Source organism: Pleurodeles waltl, chromosome 3_1, assembly GCF_031143425.1.
Source record: "Pleurodeles waltl isolate 20211129_DDA chromosome 3_1, aPleWal1.hap1.20221129, whole genome shotgun sequence".
NCBI lineage: Eukaryota > Metazoa > Chordata > Amphibia > Caudata > Salamandridae > Pleurodeles > Pleurodeles waltl.
In genome coordinates, this window is record NC_090440.1 from 1929301118 (window position 1) to 1929317491 (window position 16374).

Sequence of the window (16374 nt, forward strand, 5' to 3'; positions counted from 1 at the left end):
TTAAGTATTGCATTTCACAAGAGTGCATGGGCTCAAAAGGTGGACCCATGAGTCGTGTTAAGACAATGTTGAGGTTCCACGAAGGAACTGGTGGTGTTCTTGGTGGTATAATTCTCTTTAGACCTTCCATAAATGCTTTTATGACTGGTATTCTAAATAGAGAAGTTGAGTGCGTAATTTGCAGGTAAGCTGAAATTGCTGTAAGATGTATTTTAAAGGAAGAAAAAGCTAGCTTTGATTTTTGCAAATGTATAAGTATCTTACGATGTCTTTGGCAGATGCGTGTAAGGGTTGAATTTGATTATTGTGGCAGTAATAGACAAATCTTTTACACTTATTTGCATAGCAATGTCTAGTGGTAGGTTTCCTAGCTTGTTTTATGACCTCCATACATTCCTGTGTAAGGTCTAAATGTCCGAACTCTAGGACTTCAGGAGCCAGATTGCTAGATTCAGCAATGCTGGATTTGGGTGTCTGATCTGTTGCTTGTGTTGCGTTAACAGATCTGGTATGTTTGGTAGTTTGACATGAGGCACTACTGAGAGGTCTAGTAGTGTTGTGTACCAAGGTTGCCTTGCCCATGTTGGTGCGATTAGTACGAGTTTGAGTTTGTTTTGACTCCGCTTGTTTACTAGATATGGAAGCAGTGGGAGAGGGGGAAAAGTGTAAGCAAATATCCCTGACCAACTCATCCATAACGCATTGCCCTGAGACTGATCTTGTGGGTACCTGGATGCAAAGTTTTGGCATTTTGCGTTTTCCTTTGTTGCAAATAGATCTATTTGTGGCGTTCCCCAACTCTGGAAGTAAGTATTCAGTATTTGGGGGTGAATCTCCCATTCGTGGATCTGTTCGTGATCCCGAGAAAGATTGTCCGCTAGCTGGTTCTGAATTCCTGGAATAAATTGTGCTATTAGGCGAATGTGGTTGTGAATTGCCCAATGCCATATTTTCTGTGCCAGGAGACACAACTGTGTTGAGTGTGTGCCTCCCTGTTTGTTCAGGTAATACATTGTTGTCATGTTGTCTGTTTTGACAAGAATGTGTTTGTAGCTTATTATGGGTTTAAATGCTTTCAGCGCTAGAAATACTGCCAATAGTTCTAAGTGATTTATGTGAAACTGTTTTTGGTGAGTGTCCCATTGTCCTTGGATGCTGTATTGATTTAGGTGTGCTCCCCACCCTATCATGGAGGCATCTGTTGTTATTACGTATTGTGGCACTGGGTCTTGGAAAGGCCTCCCTTGGTTTAAATTTATACTGTTCCACCATTGAAGCGAGGTGTATGTTTGGCGGTCTACCAACACCAGATCTAGAATTTGACCCTGTGCCTGTGACCACTGTGATGCTAGGCACTGTTGTAAGGGCTGCATGTGCAATCTTGCGTTTGGGACAATGGCTATGCAGGAGGACATCATGCCTAGGAGTTTCATCACCTTTTTGACTTGTATTTTTTGATTTGGATACATGGCCTGTATTACATTGTGAAATGCCTGAACCCTTTGTGGACTTGGAGTGGCAATCCCTTTTGCTGTGTTGATTGTCGCCCCTAAGTATTGCTGTGTTTGACACGGCAGAAGGTGTGACTTTGTGTAGTTGATTGAGAAACCTAGTTTGTGTAGGGTTTCTATGACATACTTTGTGTGTTGTGAACACCTTTCTAGAGTGTTGGTTTTGATTAACCAATCGTCTATGTACGGGAACACATGTATTTGCTGCCTTCTGATATGTGCAGCTACGACTGCTAGGCACTTTGTAAAAACTCTTGGCGCAGTTGTTATTCCGAATGGCAAGACCTTGAATTGGTAATGTGTTCCTTGGAACACAAACCTTAAGTACTTTCTGTGTGAAGGATGTATCGGTTTATGGAAATATGCATCCTTTAGGTCTAGTGTTGTCATGTAGTCTTGTTGTTTGAGTAGTGGGATTACGTCTTGTAATGTCACCATGTGAAAGTGATCTGATTTGATGTAGGTATTTAATGTTCGGAGATCTAATATAGGTCTCAGAGTTTTGTCTTTTTTGGGTATGAGAAAGTACAGAGAGTAAACTCCTGTTCCTTTCTGGTGTTCTGGTACTAATTCTATTGCTTCTTTTAGTAGTAATGCCTGAACTTCTAGTCCTAGAAGATCTATATGTTGTTTTGACATATTGTGTGTTTTCGGTGGCACGTTTGGAGGGAATTTGAGAAATTCTATGCAATAACCATGCTGGATAATTGCTAGTACCCAAGTGTCTGTTGTTATCTCTTCCCAATGTTTGTAAAATTGTCTTAGTCTCCCCCCCACAGGTGTTATGTGTTGGGGATGTGTGACTTGGAAGTCACTGTTTGTTTTGAGGGGTTTTGGAACTTCCCTCTTTTTTGGGGGAATTGTGCCCCTCTATATTGCCCCCGAAAACTTCCTCGCTGGTATTGGCTTTGATAAGTGGGCCTTGCTTGTGAGGTTGTGGCCTCTGAAGGTTGACCTCGAAACCCTCCCCTAAATGGTGTTTTGCAAAATGTGCCTCTGCTTTGTGGGGAGTAGAGTGCGCCCATGGCTTTTGCGGTATCAGTATCTTTTTTGAGTTTTTCGATAGCAGTGTCGACTTCCGGCCCAAACAACTGCTGTTCATTAAAGGGCATATTCAGCACAGCTTGTTGTATTTCCGGCTTGAATCCTGACATACGCAACCATGCGTGTCTCCTTATTGTTATTGCAGTATTTACTGTCCTTGCAGCTGTATCTGCTGCGTCCATTGATGACCGTATCTGATTATTGGAGATACTTTGTCCTTCTTCTACCACTTGTTGTGCCCTTTTCTGGAACTCTTTGGGTAAGTGTTCTATGAAATGCTGCATTTCGTCCCAATGAGCTCTATCGTATCTTGCCAAAAGTGTTTGTGAATTGGCAATACGCCATTGGTTTGCTGCTTGTGCTGCAACTCTTTTACCCGCAGCATCGAATTTGCGACTCTCTTTGCCTGGAGGTGGTGCATCTCCCGAGGTATGAGAGTTTGCTCTCTTGCGAGCTGCCCCAACAACCACAGAATCTGGTGTTAATTGCTGCGTAATATAAACAGGGTCTGTTGGTGGTGGCTTATACTTTTTTTTCCACCCTTGGAGTTATGGCTCTGCCTTTAACAGGCTCCTGAAATATTTGTTTTGAATGTTTTAGCATTCCTGGGAGCATAGGTAAGCTTTGGTATTGGCTATGAGTGGAGGAGAGTGTATTAAATAAAAAGTCATCCTCAATTGGTTCTGAATGCAAGGTGACGTTATGAAACGCAGCTGCCCTTGAGACCACCTGCGTGTAGGATGTACTGTCTTCAGGTGGCGACGGCCTTGTAGGGTAACAGTCTGGGCTGTTATCTGATACAGGAGCATCATAAAGGTCCCATGCATCAGGATCTTCTTGACTCATTGCAGTATGAGTCGGAGATTGCATCAGTGGTGGAGTGGCTACCGGTGATGTGTGCATCGATGGTGTTGGAGATGGTGGTGGAGTCGTTTGTCTTGCCACCTTTGCCTGTAGCTGCTTGTCCTTTTCTTGAAAGGCAAGTCTTCTTTTCATCTTAATTGGGGGAAGAGTGCTTATCTTCCCCGTGTCTTTTTGAATGTGGAGCCTTCTTTGAGTGTAGTCTGGCTCAACAGATTGAAGTTCCTCTCCGAACTTATGTCCTTGCATCTGGGAGGAAAATCCCTGTTCCTCTGTGTAGCAACCTGTTTTCGGTTCCGATGCTGGATGTTTCGGAATCAAAATCTTTTCGGTCGCCTTTTTGGGCTCAGAGGCAACCTTCTTTATTTTCGGCGTCGTGGTTTCTCGGTGCCGAACCATTTCGGTGCCACTGTCTCTGTGCCGAATCTGTTCGGGGCCGGTGTCTCGGGCCCGAGATTGCTGTGTGGCGGTATCTCGACCGGAGTCGGATGACTTCGCCACATGCATGCCCTTTTTCGGTGCCGATGATTGGTCACCTATTTTTCGGGTTAAGCCATGGCCTGTTGGCGGTGGCGTCCCCTGGGCTTTTGTTGTCTTCTTGTGAGTTTTATGTTTCGTTGTCTTACTCACGGTTTTCGGCGTTTCTTCGGGATCGAGCTCGTCCGAGTCAGATTCATAGATGGAGAAGCTTTCTTCTTCCTCCTCGAAACGCCCTTGTCCTGTCGGCACCGACGCCATCTGCAGTCTTCTTGCTCTTCGGTCTCTTAATGTCTTCCTCGACCGAAACGCTCGACAGGCTTCACAGGTATCCTCCTTGTGCTCTGGAGACAGACACAAGTTACAGACCAGACGCTGATCTGTATATGGATACTTGTTATGGCATTTTGGACAGAAGCGGAATGGGGTCCGTTCCATCAGCCTTGAAGAGACACGTGGCCGGGCCGACCAGGCCACGACGGGGATCGAAAAAAAAACAAAGGGCCACCGGAGCTCTTCTTAATTCGGTGTCGATCTGTTGTAACTAACCCGATACCGAACGCAAACAATACCGACGATTTTTCCGAGATTCTAACTAACTTTCCGACCTGAAACACGGAGCGAAAAGGAACACGTCCGAACCCGATGGCGGAAAAAAAACAATCTAAGATGGAGTCGACGCCCATGCGCAATGGAGTCGAAATGGGAGGAGTCCCTCGGTCTCGTGACTCGAAAAGACTTCTTCGAAAAAAAACAACTTGTAACACTCCGAGCCCAACACCAGATGGCGGGATGTGCACAGCATGTGTATCGGCAGCTACACATGCCACCGAACATATATATATATATATATATATATCCACACATACATACATACACAGGTCCTCAAAAAACTTGAAGGGGAATTCTACAACACAGCTCCATTTGCTTCAGAGCATTAAAGTAGGTAAGAGATTGTCCTTTTACATAGACAAGCCCATGAATTAGTTACTTTAAGGCAAGCTATTTATAAAAAGATAAAAAACCTTTTTCCACCGGTAGCCAGTGTAATTAGAGTAGGTGATCAAAAATGGAATCAAAAGTTTTAATACTGAAAATGCAAAATGCAATTGGCTAGTGCATTCTGATTTCTTTTCCAAACGGTGGATACCCTCCTTTGGGAGGTAAAGATATGCCATAATCAATTCTGGATAGTATAGAGGCAACGCCGCAGTCACTCTGTGTGTGAATCACAGAAAGGGTAAAATGCATCTAAGGGCTCCTATGCAGTAAGGACAATTCCCAATGACAAAATGTAATTCAGTTCTCCAGGTTTAATAAGGAATCAAGAATTATAACTCAGTCTACCTTAGAGAAGACCAGGTTGGGACATAACCCCATAGAGGGAGGCCATAGGGAAGGATTCCGGAAATTAAGTCTGTTTTGAACCAGGAGCATTTCAGACTTGGATGGGTTCCATTTCAGATGGATTGATGCATCCAGTTGCACACTGCAGCCAGTGTAGGGGTTCAACGCATAAAAGGGTTGCAAGAATCATCGTTTAAGTTGAAAATGATCTGGGTGTCATCTGGAAAGAGGTAGGTTATTGCACTGAATTGCTTTAAGAATAACCCCAACAGTGGGATGCAAAGGTTAAATAAGAGAAGGGATAAAAAAAAAAAAACCTCGGGGAACCCTCAACATAAGGTGCCAATTTGGTATCGGAGAAGAAAAATAACCACTGGCGAGTTATTCCATTGATAGCTATATTACCTACACATAGAATCAGAAGACCTTGATCAATGGTGGCAGACAGTGGATAGGTCTCACAGATTTCTGCTGTCTACCAACATTCTAAGATCATCAATGGCTGAGGTGGTCACCTGCTCAGTACCAAGCCATGGTCTACAACCACTTTGGCAAAAGTCTAACAGAGCTCGGATTTCGACAAATCACTGTAGTTGGGCAGTGAAAACATTCTCCAGGAGTTTCACCATGAAAAAGACATGATATAAGACAGACGATGGCTGGAGAGCATACAAAAGCCTTTTGAAGGCTACAGGTACCTCTTCGAAACTTAAAAAGTCACAGATAATCTGTGGTATAATAGCTGCAGTAGCAGATTGACTAAGAGGTTTGAGTTGTACTGCCAAACAAACATCTAGGGGGATTCTGAGGCTTTATGTGTGGCTATCAATTTATAACACTTCTCATCTGAGGCAGTGAAGGAGGTGTAATATGTCTCTAGAGTGAGTCAGTGATCGCTGAGGCAGGGTGTGTCATTATGTGGCTTCAAGTCTGAAGCAAATTTTTGCCTGCTGTTTTTCATTTTTTAATAGAAACAAAGCAGGGAAATGTGTTCATTAATTTCAGTTAATACTACATATTATGCTGGCTGCCAGATTGTTTAAATATTGGCTAAGTTTGACGAATTTCTGACAAGAACTTTGAGCAGAGAGGATTTTGTGCAAGTAAGTTTCTCTTGTTTAGTATAGTTTATTTTCGTCACAGGGATCACACAAAACGAACAATTTATTTACTTTCTGTGTTCTGAGGTATACCAAGGGCATAATATAGATTTCGCTTTTACCTTCTTAGTTAGTTTCTACAGAAGCCATCCTGTCTAAGGTTGAAGATAGGAGTAACCAACAATCATTCACCTTGGTAATAACTTCTGTCGATACCTTGGCGTTGTCAATACAAGGCTAGCTTCCTTAAGTATGTCTGCAAAAGGTTGTGGGATTAACTGACTTCCAATAGTGATATGATACTGTTGTGTAAGTAGACTTGCTGTCCTTCTCGAGCTCAGCAATTTCCAAATGAACCAGTAGTCATCGGACCAGAACAGTTCTTGAATGGCATCGACAATAATTTTAACACAATTACTTAGATTTGTTGTCACAAGTGATATTGAAATAAGTTACAAGGAACCTAACCTTCTGTTGGAGCATGCCTTGAAAGAGCAGGAAGGAAAATAAAAAGAAAAGCACGGGACAAAAGAACAACAGCATCGTATGTAGGAGGGAATGAGGACCTGGGATTAGAGAAGTGGCAGGAAAAGCAGTTCTGTATTAAAACAAAAGCCTGAAACCTTGGTTTGTTTTTATAAGCAGAATTTAGCTGAAAAAGAGAATGAAATATTTGTGCAACAATGCAGTAATAGTCGATCATAAAGCTGCTAACAGTAGGGTAATAACCCAGAGAAAAGCTCAGAAAAGACAGCCTTAAAAAAAATATATATAAAAGGCAAAGCTTGGTTTAGAGGGGGAAAACATCAGTGGTTTACTTCCTTTAAAAGTGTAAGGAAATGCCTCTTATTTGTATAGGCACCCCAGGTTTTTTGACTGATGCTGCTTTTTTCCCCCGAACTCTGTGACTACAATGAGGCCTGCTAACCAGACCTCAGTGCCAGTGCCCTGACCCCAAAACGTGTATTGGCTGTAATCAATTGGCATAGACTACCTTACCTTTAAGCGCCTAGTAAATGGTAACCCGGGTAACCAGGGCCTGTAAAAGAAACACCCCAGGGACTGGAGCACTGGTTGTGCCACCCTGGGTGTGACAAGAGTAAAACCAGTGTCTCAATCCACCAGTGCAGATTAGAAGGCCAGTTTGTAACTGCTAGCCTGACTTTGCCATTTAAAAAACCATGTCAAAGTCAACTGTCCCCCTGAAACTTGTGTAAGTCAACTCTGTGGCAAGCCTACCTAGACCTAAGGCAGGGTGCAGCATATTTCATGGGCTGAATATGCTTTAGGTGTTCTGACAGTACTGACAAGATGGTAGCCCAGAATCTTCAATCTGCTGCCAACTACTGCTGTGCAGCACCAGAGACCAGGACCAGCTACTCAAAGTTACACTCTGGTAGGCTCAGCCCACGAGTGCAACTAGGTCACCCACAAGCCAAGTTATCACCCAGGAAGGGATCTGTCTGTGAGTGCAATATTAGGCTACTGGTAGCCCAGTGCCGACTGGACTTCTACCACCACGAGAGGAATTTGAGGGATGTCGACCCTGTGACCAGGACTGCTCACCCAGTATGTGAAACGAGAAGTAGCCACAGGAAAAATCCCATTGACCGCATCACATCCACAGCACCCTTAAGCGCCTTCAGTATTGTTCATCCCTTGCATCAGGACCACTTCCATAAGAATCCATTGCAAAGGGGACAAGGTGCCTGGAACTGCCTTGCAACTGCTTTACCGGGAGAGGAAACTAGTTTTGAAGACCTTGCTGGGCCCCCTGACCAGAAACGGCCTGTCCTCTAGGGCGGAGGGGCCACGCCCCCATCCTTTTGCCCCTCATGAAGAGTGTCTGTCAGGCTGAACAAAGGTCAGTCTGACAGACACTCTTCATTTTCAGCTCAGAGAGCCAAGAGTGACACATGTGCGATTTGCGCAGACTCCTGGCTGCCTGAGCTGAACTTTGCTGGGCTGAGGAGGTCACAGCTCCTATGGGTGTGACCTCCTCAGCTCAGCAAAGGTGCCTCGAGGCCCTCCCCTGGGTGACGAGGAAAGCGTCACCCATTGAAACTTCGTCACAGAGTGGGGTGGGGTCAGCAGTCTCACTGACCCCATCCCACTCTGTGACGAGGCTGGGACTGCTGCCTAGGTCAGCCAATGAGGGAAGGCAGCAGTCCCAACCCTACGGGGACCTCGAGGCTGATGGTAAGTGTGTGTGATGTTTTAAAATGAATGTTTGGTGCGTGCGTGCATGTTTGAATGGTATGAGTGTTGTTAATGGATGTGTGTGTGTGTGAAAGAATGAGTGTGTGTGAACTTTTAAAATGAATGTTTGGTGCGTGCGTGCATGTTTGAATGTTATGAGTGTTGTTAATGGATGTGCGTGCATGCGTGTCTGTATGAGAAAGAATGAGTGTGTGTGTGCTTCCCACCCACCCCCCTCCCTCCTAAAGCTGCCGGCCGCCGCTGTGTTTGGTGCGTGCGTGTATGTTTGAATGTTATGAGTGTTAATGGATGTGCGTGCGTGTCTGTGTGTGAAAGAATGGATGTGTGTGTGCCTCCCGCCCGCCCCACTCCCTCCTAAAGCTGCCGCCCGCCACTGCCCCTGACTGGCTCCTACTGGAGATTAATGTCTTAACTAGCTCTAAGTGACCGCATTACAACTAGCCAAACCTTTTGGTAAACAAAAGTGTTTGCGTCAAATTCCTCAAATTTGCTAATGCTTGCTCACGATTAAGTGAAATGCTTTGATTCACTATACCTTGTAAATTCTATATATCCAGTAACATTTGGTGGGATGTTTTCAGTGTGGTATTTAAAAATACAGTGGTTTTATAAATTGCTGTTGGACTTCTTTATTTAAATGCTTTACATTTGTTCCTCTGAGTAAGCCTTGCTGCTCAGGGCCACAGCTATCCAGGTTTGATATGAAGGTTTGACAAACAAAACCTAAGGGTCCTGAAGGGGTTGATAAGTGTGAAATGGTGTTACCCAGTGAGGTTGAACAACCAGACTAGATAATACCCCCAGTTTCCTCACAAAAAGAATCAGGAAAAACAAGAAAACATTCTCTAGAATACAAATGTACCCCTGTTGAAAAGGCTTCAAACATCTATCAGAGGCACCCTCCTGTGATTCAAGCTCTGTTGTGCTAAGCACTGTACTGATGCTTTACATAGTTGTATGCAGATGTAGAGCACATTTGACTCTATGGAATGTAGTTTGCCAATGCACTGCCTTGAATCGGTAATCCCACTAGCCCCACCACAGCATGAGGGATGATTGCTCTTGTGCTGCAGACATTGTTGTGTCCGCCAGGCCATCATACTGATAATTCCAGGTGGGTAGCAGTTACTATGCCACATATGATCAATCCCTTGGGCCAGGAACATCGTTATGACTCCCACACAGATGTTTACATGAGCCTGACGTACCTCTTTGGGGATGATCTCCTTCTGAATATATTTACGGCTTTTGTGAAAGACAACAGGAAGGATATCTTCAAAGACCTTGTAGCCAAAATCTAGGTTTTGGTATAGATTCTGCCACCCCTGGCAATTTTTGTGCAGCTGTAGTGCGTGTTCTGTCTCTGTCCCATCCTCGCTGTCTTATGTAGGCCTCTCAACAGTCTCCTTCAACGTATGCTGAGTGGTTACCTATATCCTAATTTCCCTCCTTATGGCAGAGCGCAAGGCCACTCCTTAACTAGGGCTTTCCCATTCTATCAGTAGTGGGCACTTCTAAATCCCTGAACAGGGAAGCAGGTAATCAAGGTCAAGGAGCATATCAGATGAAGGCAACGGGAAGATTACCTGCATAAAACATGTTTAAACATTGCCCATAGAGCAATGAATGACAGGTTTTTATGCCCTTTGAGTTTCCGTTTCTGCCACACAGTTGTGTGTCAAGTTTACAACCAGCATCGCCTATGCCCACCTCTGTGATGACGGTACAATGGATACGCTTGATCAGAAAGCTGCCTTTCTTTTACAGCAAGCACATGTGGGTATCATTCTGCAAAAGTAGTAATATCAGTTAAAATTATCCTCTCAAAGAATTTTGAATCTGGCTGATTGAGACTAAATTTTGGAGAACTACTCTTGCCTCTGCCTTTTGAGTTAGTATCACTGTAAGCTTTTCTGAAGTAACCCCTGGGCGACGTGTGTTGGCCCTGGGTGTGTTGGTATGAAAAAGAGGTGTCTGAGGAGGTTGTTATTGAACCTCCGAGGTAGGAGGGATGGCAAAAGAAGCCACAGAGGACTGGTGTTTGTAATGCCCATATTGCTTTTGCCGTCTGTGTCTTTTTTAATCTTTTCTAGGGTTTGGCCCACCTGGAGGCCAAAAAGATGTTCTCCATCAAAGGGCATGTTCAGCACATTTTGCTGAACCTCTGTCTTAAAACCAGAAATACGGAGCTGTGCATGTCTTCTCAAGAGAATGCTTGTGTTGACCCTCCAAGCTGCTGTGTCAGCTGAATTTAAGGTGCAGAGTATTGAAGGGTTTGAAATTAACTTGCCCTCTAGGACAAGTTCTTGGCACGTTTTCTGTGCTCTTCTGGGAGTTTTTTTTGAGGAGGTCCTCCATTTCGTCCCAGCGGAAACGGTCATACCTTGCAAGGAGGCCCATGAAGTTTGCAATCAATCAATGGATGGCTGATAGCGCTGCAAACCGTTCCCCACCACAAACATTTTTACTTTTTTTTATCTGGCAGCGGGGTATAGCCACCTGCCTGCGAGCTTGACCACTGTGCACTGGTAATTCCAAGGTTTGGGGGGGGGGGGCAGGTGGAGTGGGGTTGTATCATTATAATCCTTACTGGTCTTTAAAAATGGCTGTGGTATGTCTAAGCATGCCCATGGGCACTAAGATATTGGATGGATCACTGTGCTGAAGAGTGTCTCAAACAGAAAATCTTCCTCTAAGAACTCCTTATGAAATTCCACCTGATGGAATAAAACAGCCCTTCCAATAAGCTCTGGGGCATCTCTATCATAGCTATCCCCTGGGTCACCCTCACAAGGAGTGTCAAACGTGTCCTGTCCCCCCTCTATAGTCAGCAGTGTCAGTGAGTGGAGACCCCTAAGATGAAATGTCGATTGGGTCCCCTAAAGAATGAGGTGGGTAGGTGAAGGCAAAAGGGGTGGAATGGGTGTGGTGATGGTGGTACAAGAGGTAAAGAAGTAGTGGCCTTTTCCATCTTTTTGCAGATCTTTGAAGGGGCTAGAGTGTCCAGAGCCTCTTGAAAGGACAACTCTCTTTTAGTTGGTAGAGTCGCAGCCATACATGTGCGAGCAAGGGTGCAGTCAGTATGAGGCTAGATAAGTCCAATTGTTCTTGAAGTTGATGGAGGATGGGCTCCACTGCTGTGCCTGGACTGGCCTTGGAGATTGCCTTCAAGATGGACGGTTCTGAAAATAGTTTCCGTTTCGGTGCCGAAGCTCGGGTTCGTGCCCACAGGTGGTCTGATGCCAAAGTGGCTGGAAAGCAGTGGTGGGCCCAAAGCCTCTGCTTGGTGTTGTATAGTGGCTGAATGTCCTTTAGCTGGGTTGTTCATGATGGTGTGGAGGGGTAGGGGGCACTGTACTCACTGACTGTTTAGTAAATGGAAGATTGTCTGTCTCTAGGTCAGATCTGGAGCTCACCTCGATGGAGAAGGCCTCTTCCTCTGCAGTCGATGGTTGAGGGTGTTGCTCTCCCTCGATGCTAGGACCAAAAAGGTCCAGAGTATCCTCCATGCTTCTACCTAGCATTTCAAGCTGACATGCGCGATGGTCGTGAAGAGTTTTCTTCGGGCCAAAGGAGCGGCAAGCATTGCAGTAGGCCTCACTGTGTTCTGACGAGAGGCAGAGGTTACAGACCAGATGTAAGTTGGTCTGAGAGTACTTGGTGTGGCAGCAAGGATAATAACGGAAGGGAGTCCGTTCCATCACCGGTGAGACATTCTTGAGAAATGCGATGCAGACTGGAGTAGGGCCCGAAGGGCGAGGCCCTGGAAGGGTCATGGTCAAGACTAACCAGACTCGATTGAAATCTATATCCGTCAAGGCGCAAGGGAAAATAAGAACATGATCGAAGACTATACTGATGAGGGGGAAGGTACCAAGTGGACCGGAAAGAGCACCATGATGGTGTTGATCCGGAGCACGCGTCCGAACCAGACAGTGGAAAGAAAATCTAACAATGGAGTCGATGCCCATGCGCATTATCACCAAGAGGAGGAATCACTCTACCTTGAGAATCAAAATACTTTATTCAAAGAAAAGCAAATAGCACACATCCGGACCCAACCCTAAATGGCAAATGATATGTATCTACAGCCACACACGCCTTGAACATATGTTTATTACCCAGAATGCCTTTATGCTTTGTCTTTTTTGCCACTTGTTCCTAGAATGGACACCAAGCTGTGTTGAAAAACATACAAGATGAATCTGGTAGCTCCACTTACTTGATTTGATTCTACAATTGCTAAGCTATTGTTTTTGGCTTCGGCCTTGATAAAAGTGTCATAATGATGGCAAAAGGAGAGGCTTATTGATGCATTCCCTACTCTAAATTAAGTTGGGGAAATTGTGCCCGAGTATTTTGTCTTTAACACTTTGCTTTATCGTAGGGCAATCTAGGCAACCGGAAGTGTTCCAGCCAAAGCGATATTGGAACAAGTAGCACCATTGCCTCAATAGGCTTTGGAGACTATCTTTTAAGTTTTATTGACTATGTTATAACTATATTTTGTTAACTAAGCAAGAATATACAGGTGGGGTCCTGTACAATGTGCCTTACAAGAATCTCTGCGGTTGAATGTTTTTCTGCAAATAATTTACTGGTTCCACATCATATTAATAGGATAAGATTAAAGATTACAAGGACTTCTGCCTGTCAAGCCAGTGAACTTTTCATCCTGGTTTATTCAACGCCTCCCTTGTTTTATTCAAGGGGATCAAGGTGATTGTGCAAACACATTATTCTTTCATCAACATTCAGATTTCAAAATTTTCAGACGAGACCGCAGGTGACTGAATGAATTCAACACATCTATTTGCTAGGAGGGCTCTTCAGTTATCTGGGGTATACAGACTATTGTCTTCAGACAGGTTCCTTTCAAAAGCAGAAATTGCCCACAGAGTTGTACATTGATCTGTTGAAAGGTCATCCTCCTCCTCTTCAAAGCATCTGTGTTTATGCATCCAGGACCAGTGTAGCCCAAGTATCTTTTTGGTGTCACAAACCTCCGAAGTTCATCTGCAAGGCTCCACTCAAGAACACGTTTAGTGAGACAGTCGGTTTGATGTGCAGCTCTCTTATGTTAGCCTAAATATTTGGAATCCCCCAGGTATATTGAGGAAGGGGCATTATACATACCAAAGGGCGTTAGTTAACATTAGAAGTCCATAATGCGTCTTACTCCATGGAAAACGTCTCCCAAACTAGCTGGTTCAATGTGCCTATGAACTCTGCAATCAATGAACAGCAGAAAATGTGCAACCCTGGAAGTGGGAGAAGCAATATTTCACCAAAATGTTCCCTCCTAAAAACAGATGTAAGGGGTATAGAATTCTTCTGGAAACAAAGAGAAGCCATGCTAGCAACCAGAGATGTAACTGTAACTTGTTTTGAAAAATACACTTGAGGGAAATATTAGATCATGGTACAAGTTAACAAGTACGTTTTATGAACTCTGTTTTTATAGCAAGTTCTACTTAAACTTACTGTGCATTTTAGAGAGTTGTTTTAAAAAAACTATATACACTACTTTTTATTCATATTAGCTTGTAATGACATTTTTATTTCAGCGTGGGCAGGCGGATCTATTTTCTTAGCCTTTAACATTCTTATAGTCCACAACACACTAAAATGTTTTTAAAACCCCAGTAGTGACTGTAGGGTTAATACTTTTACAAAGGAGTCTCAACAATGGGACCCTACGGTCAAAGCACACCTCAAGCATTTTATTAAAGTCAGAAAGGGGACACAGTGGGAAAGTGCTGGTGAACTACGGAGGGTAAGAAAGAGGGTAAGAAATATAATGGCTGACCAACTCGCCTGCTTCTATCTTACCGAAGCTGGGTCAGAAAAACCTCCATTACTTTAACCATGTCAATATCCACACGGACGGGGAGAACACGTTCCTGCTCTTCACTGTAATCCACATTATAAACCTAAGAAAGAACAACGAAAAGGGAAAATCTGTCAAGAATGGACCAACATAAATGTTCACCAGAGCAAATACAACATGCTCCTAAACCTTCCCCCAGACACAAACAACATTTTAATTGCCTGTAAATGAGACTGATGTAATCACCTACTCACCACTTTCTCAGACTCCAGCTGGCCTCTCTCAAGTTAAGAGACCGGAAACAAAACCCAGACACCTCACACACATTTCAAGTTCAATTCTCTTGCAAACTAGTGACTGAATAGCCAACAAACCTCTCAGTCACCACAAACCTTTCAGACTCTCAATCTATCTTCTCACATATGCCACTGACCTCAAAGCCCACCACTCACCAACTGAGCCCTCCAATCTATTAACCTCTTGTTTCCTACCAGCACAGGCACCACCTCTATTCCATTATCATCCCATTTTCTACCCACACAGACTTCCTTCACATCAGATTTCACATCTCCATCGCCATCCCTATGTCATAATGTTCTCACTGTCCAAAGTTTCTGTAATGCCATGTCAGCCTGTGCTGTTACCCTGTCCTGGTGTACCCAACCTTCATGTCGAATTGTCCCAGTTTCTCGTTTCCTCAATTCTGTCAGCTACACTCAAATGTGTTTCCTACACTATTGTGTCTCTGCATCACCTTCACTGTCTCCTTCTGTTTATGTCTCTGCTTCGTGTTTTTATCTCCCTTTCTTTGTGTCTTTCCATCCCTTTTCGGGTCAACCTGTTCCAGTGTCCACCTCCCCATTTCTCGATCTTAACAAGTGCCTTCCAGTGTCCATCTCCCCATCCAGATGTCTGTGACTTTCTGCCTCTTTGTTTCCCCAAATCCATGTCAGTGTCTCCACTTGCCCCTCTCAGGCTAGCACATAATTGAGAGGCTACACGAAGAAGAGTCTTGTCATCCTTTTCTCCAACACCACAGTGACAGTTATGCGATAGTCCTGCGTCACAAGATCATAGGTCTGTGGGCTGCTGCTACTTTTATTCTAACCTGGGTGTACAGGTTTAAGTTAGATGAACCTTATTTTTATAACTAGGCTGTCTTCTGGGTTGTTCCTGGATGTACATCATTTTAGTACCTGGATTAGCCAGTGGGTCGTCAAAAACTACAGACATAATATGATCAGCCCTTCTGATGCCTTCCCCTCCAAGCAGGGATTTCAAACTCCTCTTAAATGTCACAGTGAGGGGGTTCCTTGTTCTAGACAGACACTGTGTTATCCTGAAGAACCACCTGAAATGGAAAGTAAGTCTAACTCTTCTAATACAGTGTTGTTCGTTCACTCTGTTCAAGTAAAAGAAGCATGCCAAGGGCTGGAAAACAGAAAGGTTCAAATCTCTTGGAGAGCAGTAATTTCTTCACTCCGGAAGCCACATCTACAAAGCCCTTTCATACTCATTCCCCTCTTTGGAAATCTCAAAATTGCTTTGAACTCACTGAAGCTAATATAAACCAGAAATGCAAGAGTGCTGCACCTCCTAAACTGAATGATCCAGAATTTAAAATAGATACACTTGGAGACGTGCAAGCAGGAGCTAAGTTCAGATACATTCAAAGCAACTCTTCCACAGATGTGGTGGTGGCACTTCCAATTCTAGGATGGATGCTCATAAGGGGCTTTCTGGTAACCCTGAAATTGAAGGAGACGACACATCCCCTGTAGTCTGCACAATATTCAATGTTGTGCTGCTCAGACCTGCAGACAGCTGAAGAACACTGACTGGATCACTAGAATTGGCAATGCCTGCTACCAAGGCAATGACAAAGTTAGATCCAGTTTAGTGGGGGGTGGGGTGGCATGGGGGCAAGCAGAATCTATTGGACCACAGTCATGGGGGGCAGGGGATCATTTGCCTCTGATGCCCC

General features: G+C 44.3%; 1 protein-coding gene across 4 annotated transcripts in view; it reads right to left on the minus strand.

Moving 5' to 3' along the window:
* Positions 1-16374, minus strand: part of PIGS (phosphatidylinositol glycan anchor biosynthesis class S) — a 150441-nt gene that overhangs the window by 35094 nt on the left and 98973 nt on the right. For all 4 annotated transcript variants that reach the window (XM_069226175.1, XM_069226173.1, XM_069226174.1 and 1 more), the window contains exon 10: positions 14393-14493. In XM_069226175.1, coding sequence (XP_069082276.1) covers positions 14393-14493 — 101 coding nt within the window. The remainder of the gene's footprint in view (positions 1-14392; positions 14494-16374) is intronic.